Source organism: Gorilla gorilla, chromosome 6, assembly GCF_029281585.2.
Source record: "Gorilla gorilla gorilla isolate KB3781 chromosome 6, NHGRI_mGorGor1-v2.1_pri, whole genome shotgun sequence".
NCBI classification, from domain to species: Eukaryota; Metazoa; Chordata; class Mammalia; order Primates; family Hominidae; genus Gorilla; species Gorilla gorilla.
The window spans coordinates 151,814,946-151,825,306 of NC_073230.2; the positions used below are offsets into that span (position 1 = coordinate 151,814,946).

Consider the following 10,361-nt stretch of genomic DNA (forward strand, 5'->3'; position numbering starts at 1 on the left):
TATAAGTGCATTGCTTATATTAGCAAAAATAGACACAACATATTTTTAAATGAATACAAAATAACTTAGTTATATTTCCTGAGTTAGGATAAAAGCTTTTTTTCCCTGATACTATGAAGTGTTTTTGCTCAGGAACATGAAGCAATAACATGATGATTATAAGTCTGTGAAGGGATCACGTCACAAGAAGGTGCAGACGGGATGAAAAAGCCTCATCCCTTTGCAACGTCAATGCGATCATGGGCACCAGGCTCCTCGGCTGTGCAGCCCTGTGTCTCCTGGCAGCAGGTGCGCCCTCAGCACAAAAGAAAAATCCTTGTCCTGGGCTTGCCAACCAGCAGATCCAAGCTTTGTTTTGTTTTGTTTTGTTTGTTAAGCTCTTTCCTGGACTTTTTCTACAGCATCTGTTTCTTTCTCTTACAGGCTCTTTTCATGCCAAAGTCACACAGACTCCAGGACATTTGGTCAAAGGAAAAGGACAGAAAACAAAGATGGATTGTACCCCCGAAAAAGGACATACTTTTGTTTATTGGTATCAACAGAATCAGAATAAAGAGTTTATGCTTTTGATTTCCTTTCAGAATGAACAAGTTCTTCAAGAAACGGAGATGCACAAGAAGCGATTCTCATCTCAATGCCCCAGTAACACACCCTGCAGCCTGGCAATCCTGTCCTCAGAACCGGGAGACACGGCGCTGTATCTCTGCGCCAGCAGTCAATCCACAGCACTGAAATGTCAGTTCCTCTTAGCACACAAACTTGTCACAGACCCAGCTCAGGAAGCAGGTGATGTATTAGGCTGGAAGGGAGTAACAGAAAATAACTGGAGCCAGCTTAAGCCACAGTGTAATTTAACACAAGGATAAAGGGTGTTTAGCAGAAGTCAAGAGGTGATAGAACTTCTGAAAAGGCACCACTAGGGCTGGGCTCTAGAATGGCTATCTCTCCAGCGCTGATTTTTATTCAATTTTGGCTGCTGCATGCTTTTCTCTCCCTGTACACCATCTCTTTTTCTCCAGGCCTCGTGGTGAGAATGAGATGGTCGCTAAAGATTACAAATTCAGTTGCCATCATTTCCCTACACTGATAAATACCAGCCTGGCTCTTTCTAAGCCTCAGTTCAAAATCCCAAGAGAAAAAAACAGATCGGTCATGATCCAGCCATGAACCTTCTCACAGAGCACTCAGCAGTAGGCACGTATGTATGTATTTAAAATCACATAAATATTACTTTTCCACTCAGCTCAAGCAAGGGAAGTGCTCTGTTTTTCTGTATGTACATTCGGTCTTGTTGCTTCTACATGATAGAGAGTACTCATACCCATTTCTTCAGAAATACATAGCCAGATTTTCTCCAGTTTTCTGCCAGAATTGAAAATTCTTGTACAAATACCTTCATAGACTTGTATGATTGCTTTATAGGATTGTATACACAGAGCGAGTCATGATTGCTGAGACATGGAATTCTATGCATATTTTATCTATCTAAATACCACCATGGGTTCTTCAGGATCACTGTATACATCTGCAATCCCACATTAAAGTGAATAGGGTGTTTTCCTACATCCTAATATCTCCTTTAATCCTTATCCAGTGATCTAGATTGTTCTCAGTCTAGCAATGTAAAGAGATTCCAATCTCTGTCTCTCTTTCTCTCCACCCCCCACCCCCCCAACCCTCTCACCCACCGCCAGAATATCATCAGTGTTTACCATAAAGATACAGGTGACAATTTTTTAAAACTAAATAAAACCAATAATTTAAAGGAACTGAGAGATTACGTTATACTACTATAATAATAACTGGCAGCAATCTAGAAGGCTGAATAATGTTCTCTCCCTCCTTTTCTTTCCCTTGCAATTTTCTAATTACTAATGAGTTTGAGCACTTCTTCATGTGATAGTGGTCCTGGATTTCTGTTCTCAAAATGGCCTATCCATATCCTCTGGCAAATTCTCTATTGAGAGTTCTATATTTTCCTCAATGATTTGTAGGAGGTCCTGAGATATACAAGATATTAGTCTCCTTTTTGAAACTTTAGGCACTGGAAATACCACTACCCAATATGGCACCACCCCTGTCCCAGACTTCAAAGAATCAGTAGATGTGGGAGGAACCAGGTGATCTCTTACCTTAGCAGGTGCATGCGTGTTATCTCCATTATGTGAATGAGACTTCTATCTTTCACTTCCATTCTGCTGAGTGCTCATCTTGCTGTCTCTTCCATTGTTACTCACGTCTTTAAGCAGCATAGAAAAGTTACCAGCCATGGATGTCCCCAAACTACTATCACCCACTGACAACCCTTTCCATCCAGAACTGCTGAAAAAATGCTTCACTCCATTTAGATGTGCTTTTTTACAATATGGGGCAAATTTGATTCAAATTAATTCTTATTGCTCTTTTCTAAGTGAATTATGCTGCCTGGTTATAGCAAAGGACGGAAAAACTTCACACAACTTTTTGGAAGACTTAATACTTGCCCACACATTATCTCTTTTAGGGCCAAATTCCATCCACTGCAAATACCTATCTCCTTGAGCTCTTGATATGACAGCTGATCCATTTTGATTCCACAAATGCTTGCAGAGCAACTCCCATTCACTGAGACATAAAGGCATTGAGAAACTTTCAGCTACACTACATGGAATTTTGGTCTCTGGGGAAAGGGAGAAGAGTAAAAAGAACCATAAAAATGTATTTCAAATAATGTGTATAAGGATGACAAAATATAGATTACTTTCATGAAAAACATTAGAACATTATATTCTCTTTGGGAGTGATTTATCAGTGGATAAATTAAAACAAATTCCTGAGGAAGTTTGGGAAAAAAATAAATTTAGGAAAACAAATTTTAAATGATATCCTGAAAACCATCAGGGTTTACCATAAAGATAACAATCGAAAAAAATCAAATAATTTAATAGTGAATGAGAATATGAATACAGAAAATTCATATGAATATGGAATGAAATATTAGTAAAAATGTGTTTGAGAACACTTACGAATGAATTTTGTTGTCCAATTTGATTAAGAGTCCAGTCAAAGTGTTACTCTTTTAAACTACTTATAATAGTGTCAGTTTGACAATATGGAACAAAAACCTTTAAAATGCTTATTTTTGGGAATTTGGCTCTAAATCAAAATAGATAGTTGTTACTGTACTTGTTCTATTGCCTTAAGCCACTATAAAACTTGACAAAAATTGTAAGACAACTGTTTTCAGACATCAGACAACAGGCAGTACACGGTCGCCATCTCTGGGAAAGAGGAAACCTAGAAGGGGAATTTCGCTATTGTCCTAAGACTCTGCCTTGGTATGACTTCTGGGCTGCAGCACAAGTATATGAAGCCCAAGCAGTGGGCAGTGGTCTACCCAGCATAGGGAGGCTGAGATTGAGTTTAGAAGTATGGACATGGCTGATAGTGATAGGGATAAGCTACTGCAGAGAAGGAAGCTATGCAGAATAAGACCTCCAAATATTTTATGAGGTCCCCTTAAGTCTTTGGTCAAAAACTAAGCAGCAAATGCATGGGAAACGCCTCCATAAGACCTGGCAGAGAACCGTTGCTGGGTAGTTGTGAGAGGAATAGAGATTTTGACAGTCATACGAGCATGGGAGACATGAATCCTGACCGGGCAGAGCTGAGAGGCCTTGCTGAAACCCCTGGGAATGCAGCTGGCACCACATAGGGGTCACATCTCAAGAGAAGGACTACCAAAGTCCTAGAGTAAACCACTCCAGAACTGCCCTAACAAAGCTCAGCAAGTCTCAAAAGGATCTCGCTGATCTGCCAATAAGTTCACTGCCTTTTGAAGAAAAATATCTCAGCACTCTCTAAATAAAGGCAAATATAAATATATACATATATATAATCTGTAGATATATATGTCTGTAGAGAGATGTGTATCTTTAGAGTGTCAACAATGTAGCATCTACAATTTCAATCTTGACACGAAAACAATATTAGACATGGGAAGAACTAGGAAATGTTACACATGGGAAAAAAATAAACAATAAAAACCAACCCTGAAATAATACAAATGTTGGAAATTTCAGATGAGAATTTTCAAGCAGTTATTATAGAAATATGTTCAAGAATTTGGAGGAAAATATGGTCATGATTTAATCAACTGATGAAATTGATTAACCCATAGCAATCAAGACAAAAAGGGGAAAGACACAAATTACCATATCAATGATGAAGGAAAGCATATGTCTATAGATACAAAAGACATTAAAATAGTGACAGAATATTATAAGTATATGCAATACATTCTTCAACTTAGATGAAATGAAATTACTTGAATAATACCACTTACCAAAATGATTCAAAATGAAATAAGAAATGTAAAGAACTTCAAATGAAGGAAGTTAAATTTTTTATCAAAAACCTTCCCTCAAAGGAAACTCCAGACCTGAATTATTTCTTCATGAATTCTATTCTAAAATTAAGGAAAAAAGACTATCCATCTTACATAAACTTTTTCAGAAAATAGAAGAGGCAGAAACACTTCACAACACTTTTATAAACCCAGCAAAAACCTAATGCCAAAATCTGTCAAATGCATTACAGAACAGTATCTTTTATGGCTGCAAATGAAAGAAAACTTTTCACAATATATTAACAAATTAAATCCAAATATGTCTCAATAAAATATTGGCAAACTGAATCCAGCAGCACATCAAAAAGCTTATCCACCATGATCAAGTTGGCTTCACTCCCAGGATGCAAGGGTGGTTCGACATACGCAAATCAATAAACGTAATTCATCACATTAACAGATCTAAAGACAGAAACCACATGATTATCTCAATAGATGCAGAGAAGGCCTTCAATAAAATTCAACATCATGTTAAAATCTCAATAAACTAGGTATTGAGGAACATACCTCAAAATAATAAGAGCTATTTATGACAAACCCACAGCCAATATCATACTGAATGGGCAAAAGCTAGAAGCGTTCCGCTTGAAAATGAGCACAAGACAAGGATGCCCTCTCTCATCACTCCTATTCAACATAGTATTGGGAGTTCTGGCAAGAGCAATCAGGCAAGAGAAAGAAATACAAGGTATTCAAATAGGAAGGGAGAAAGTCAGATTGTCTTTGTTTGCAGATGACATAATCCTATATCTAGAAAACCCCATTGTCTCAGTTCAAAAGCTTCTTAAGCTGATAAGCAGCATCAGCAAAATCTCAGGATACAAAATCAAAGTACAGAAGTCACAAGCATTTCAATACATCAACAACAGGCAAGCAGAGAGCAAAATCATGAATGAACTCCCATTCACAATTGCTACAGAGATAATAAAATACCTAGGAACATAGCTAACAAGGGAAGTGAAGGACTTCTTCAAGAATAACTACAAACCACTGCTCAAGGAAACCAGAAAGGATGCAAACAAATGGAAAAAGATTTAATCCTCATGGATAGGAAGACTCAATATCATGAAAACTGCCATATTGCACATAGTAATTTACAGAGTCAATGCTATTCCCATTGAACTACCATTGACATTCTTCACAGAATTAGGAAAAACTATTTTAAAATTCATATGGAACCAAAAAAGAGCCCAAACAGCTAAGACAATCATAAGCAAAAGGAACAAAGCTGGAGGTGTCATGCTACTGGACTTCAAACTATAAGGCTACAATAACCAAAACAGCATAGTACTGGTAGAAAAACAGACACATAGACCAATGGAACAGAGTAGAGAACTCAGAAATGGATCACACATCTACACCATCTGATCTTTGACAAACCTGACAAAAACAAGCAATGGGGAAAGGATTCCCTATTTAATAAAAGGTGCAGGGAGAACTGGTTAACCATTTGCAGAAAATTGAAACTGGACCTCTTCCTCACACCTTATACAAAAACTAAATCAAGATAGATTAAAGATTACATGGAAAACCCAAAACTATAAAAACCCTAGAATAAAATCTAGGCTATATCATTCAGATATAGGCACATAGATTTCATGATGAAATCATCAAAAGCAATTACAACAAAAGCAAAAATTGACAAATGGGATCTAAAGAGCTTCTGTACAGCAAAAGAAATTATCGTCGTAGTGAACAGGAAACCTACAGAGTGGGAGAAAATTTTGTAGTCTATCCATCTGACAAAGATCTAATACCCAGAATCTACAAGAAATTCAAACAAATTTACAAGAAAAAAACAAACAATCCTATTAAAAAGTGGGCAAAGGACATGAACAGACACTTCTCAAAAGAAGACATTCATGAGGCCAACAAACATACCAAAAAAAAATCTCAACACCACTGATCATTAGAGAAATGCAAATCAAAACCACAATGAGATACCATCTCATACCAGTCAGAACAGCCATCATGAAAATGCTGGCAAGGTTGTGGAGAAATAGGAATGCTTTTCCACCATTGGTTAGAACCTAAATTAGTTCAACCATCGTGGAAGATAGTGTGGTGCTTCCTCAAAGAACTAGAACCAGAAATACCATTTGACCCAGCAATCCCATTACTGGGTATATATCCAGAGAAATATAAATCATTCTATTACAAAGATACATGCATGCATATGTTCATTGCAGTACTATTCGTAATAGCAAAGACATGGAATCAACCCAAATCCCCATCAACAATAGACTGGATAAAGAAAATGGTACATGTACACCATGGAATACTATACAGCCATAAAAATGAATGAGATCATGTCCTTTGCAGGGACATTGATGAAGCTGGAAGCTATTATCCTCAACAAACTAACCCAGGAACAGAAAAACAAATGTTGCATGTTCTCACTTATAAGTGGGAGCTAAACAATGAGAACACATGAACACAGGGAGAGGAACAACACACACTAGGGTCTGTTGGGGGGTGGAGTCGGGGGAGGGAGAACATTAGGAAAAATAGGTAATGCATGCTGCACTTAATACCTAGGTGATGGGTTGATAGGTGTAGCAAAGCACCATGGCAAACATTTACCTATGTAACAAACCTGCATATCCTGCACATGTACCCCAGAAATAAAAAAAAAAAGAAAGTAGAGTTGCTATAAAGTACATCTACTGGGGGGGAGGTAACTAGATAATTCACTCAAATTTTGATGAGCAAAATCTTCCAAAAATTAATTTTCTTCAAAAAATAGAAAATTTACTTTTGGATCAAAAATAAATAAATAAATCCAAATATGTATGAATATATGTATATATTTGTGTGTATATACATGTGTGTATATGTGAACAATTCTACAACATGTCCAAGGGAGTTTATTGCAGGAGAAACAGTGGTTTAGCATTCCAAAATCAATATACTTCACCATATTAGCAGAATAATGAAGAATAATCACTTGACCATCTCAATAGATGCAGAGAAACCTTTGACAAAATCAATACTCATCCAAAAGACACACTATCAGTAAACTGGTAAGACAGTTATCTTAATCTGATTAAAGTTATAAATGAAAAATTTACAAATAACATCCGATGTAATAGTGTGTTGAGTACTTTCCTCCTATAATAAGACACAAGCCATGAAGTTTTCTCATTACTTTTTACTTTATTTTAATTATAGATGAGGTCTTACTATATTCCCCAGGTGGGACTTGAATTCTTGGGCTTAATAAATGCTTGCACTAAGCTGCTCACTATTTTTATTCAATATTATATTGGAGATCTTAACCAGCATGATAAAGCAAAAAAATAAAAGTTTTAAACATTGAAAAGGAAGAAGTACAATTATTTGTAGATTACATGATTGGTTACATAGAAAATGATAAGAAATCAAGGAACAACAACTAGAAATAGTGAATTTACCAGTATCACAGGATACATCAGTATTTTAAAAATCAAGTTTTTTTTACTAGTTGAAAACAATTGAAACACAAACTTCAGAAAATAATACTATTTACAATAGTGCCAATAACAAATTACTTAAGAACAATTTAGAATAGATGTTCAATTAAAAACTACAAAACTCCACAAATGGAAATTAAAGAAAATATTTTTAAATGGAGAGATATATCATGTTTATGGATTGCAAGTTTCAATGCATTAAGATGGTAATTTTCAACAGGTATGTTGGAAAAACTGGATAATCATATGGAAAAAATGAACCTTTACTGTCACCTACCACTATAAATGAAAGTTAAATTGAGATGTTTCATAGAGGTAATTATAAAAGCTGAAACCACAAATATTCTAGAATAAAACATAGAAAAACATCTTTGTGAGTTGAGAGTGGGCAAAATTCTCTTAGGACACCAAAAACTCTAAGCAGTAGTAAAGAAATAAAATTATTTATCCTTTGGCAGCCTTTTATGCCAGAGGGTGTGTGTTATACAGATCAATAACTCACACATGGAATGAGGGGTTCAACAGTCCTTAGAATCACGTACGTACGCACAGCACACAGATGGACATGGTCTGTGGGTAAGACCAAGAAGTCTGTGTTTTGCTTGTGGTAGAGTATAGGTCAGAGCAAAAGTGGATTATAAATACGATTTGAGAGGTGCATGAGCCAGCCCAGAGTACAGAATACAGAGTACAGAATATATTGGCCTGTGCCATGAAGAACCCTCTCATTTGTCCAGAAATTGGGATGCCTTTTTCAATTTCATTCCCCTGCGAATGTGTGCCTCCTCCATTCATTCCTCTGATAATGCTCACTCCTCCTCGGGCATAGATTCTGCTCCCAGAATGATTTCTGCTTCTCCTTTCCTTGCTCTGCACCTACAAACTTCTATCAGAAATGCCCAGGAAAACGGTCTCTCAACCACTGGATATGAGTCATCTCTTCTCTCAACTAACGTGATCACCAAGAATAGTTCATATTCAGCTCACAAATATTAATTCCACTCAAATTACTGCCCACAGCAGGGGGCACCAAAACGGCATGTTTACTTTAAGAATTGCAAATAAGGGCAATGATTTTTTTTTACATTGAAGACAAACCAAAATAAAAGTTCTTATGATCATTGTCTTGTTTATATTCATCAGATGCCTGGCTAAGGAATTTACTGGAACAAATCCATATTTTCATTCATATTACTAATGGAGAACTCTAACCAGAAAGAGAAGAAGGGAGGGGACACTGGAATATGTCATCTGGAGTGTAGGCAAAGGCTGTAAAATGTGCTTGGGTACTCCTAAATAAAGCAACAACTATTCAAAATTACACAGGAGAGGCAGAAGTGGTGAAGGAGGAGGTAGATGAACAAGAGAGGCCATGAGGAGTTGGTAATTACCAAAGATGACTCATGTGAGGACATGAAGGCTCATTGTTTATTAAGCCTACTTTGCATATGTTTGAAATTTTTAGAATTAAAAGTAAAAATATCTAAAAATAAGACTTTACCAATTTGACATGCAGCAGGAATGATTAAGGTAGGATGCCATGGTGTACCCATGCATGAGGGAGGGTCAGTGATATGGACAGGAGACGGAAATACTGGGTAGAAGAGGGCGGTTTCCCAGCAAAGGCCCCACCCTCAAGCCTGGAGACCTGCAGCTGTAAATGGGGACAAGCATTCCTGTTTTCATTCCCAAAAAGTTGTCTTTTGACCCACCATGCCCCCTTTCTTGTACCCATATAAACCCCAAACCCCAGGCTTCAGAGGCAGACAAGCAGGCTAGGAGACAAGCAGAGGGAGGGCAGAACGACGTGGCAGAGAAAAAGAGGAGGAACGTCTGAACCCCGAGAGGAGTTCAGCTGGGAGTGGTCAGAGAAGAGTTCAGTCACTGGATGGCCAAACTCCAAGGGGAAGATCGTCTTCTCACTCCATCCCCTCTTCCAGCTCCCCATCCATCCCACTGAGAGCCACTGCCACCACTCAATAAAACCCCACATTCATCCTTCAAGCCCATGTGTGACCCAATTCTTCCAGGACGCTGGGCAAGAGCTCGGGATACAGAAAGCTGTCACACTGGCCCTCTGCCCTTGCAGAAAGGCAGAGGGTCCACTGAGCTGGTTAACACTCAAGCCGTGTGCAGATGGCAGAACTATCTGCCCACTTGGGCTCCTGCATCTGTCCCTTTGTGTGCTCCCTTTCCCCTCAGGGGTTTGAGCAGTTGCAGCAACTGAAAAGGTGAGCAACACTCCTGTTGCACGTCCTTCCAGGGGGGTCAGAGAACTCTCCTTTTTCACCAGGACAAGCACAGATCTGAAGCAGCAAAGAGCCAGTTGTTTATTACATTGAACAATGTTTCACACTATCACTATAACTGTTCTGTACTTGCAATCTGCTGCATTAAATATTAACTCTTTCCTCCTAAACTCAGGAATAATTCGTGTTAGAATAAAATGAATTCTTTAATGAACAACTGTATTTTCAGCTAATTCAAAATAGGAATGAAGGCATTAAGTACTTCTTTGAAGC

General features: G+C 37.7%; 1 gene segment (V, D, J or C); it reads left to right on the forward strand.

The window, feature by feature from the left end:
* Positions 1-239: 239 nt before the first annotated feature.
* On the forward strand, positions 240-866 carry LOC134758836 (probable non-functional T cell receptor beta variable 23-1). The segment is given in 2 exon segments: positions 240-288; positions 424-866. Coding segments are annotated over 2 exon segments (492 nt in total).
* Positions 867-10,361: the final 9,495 nt, after the last annotated feature.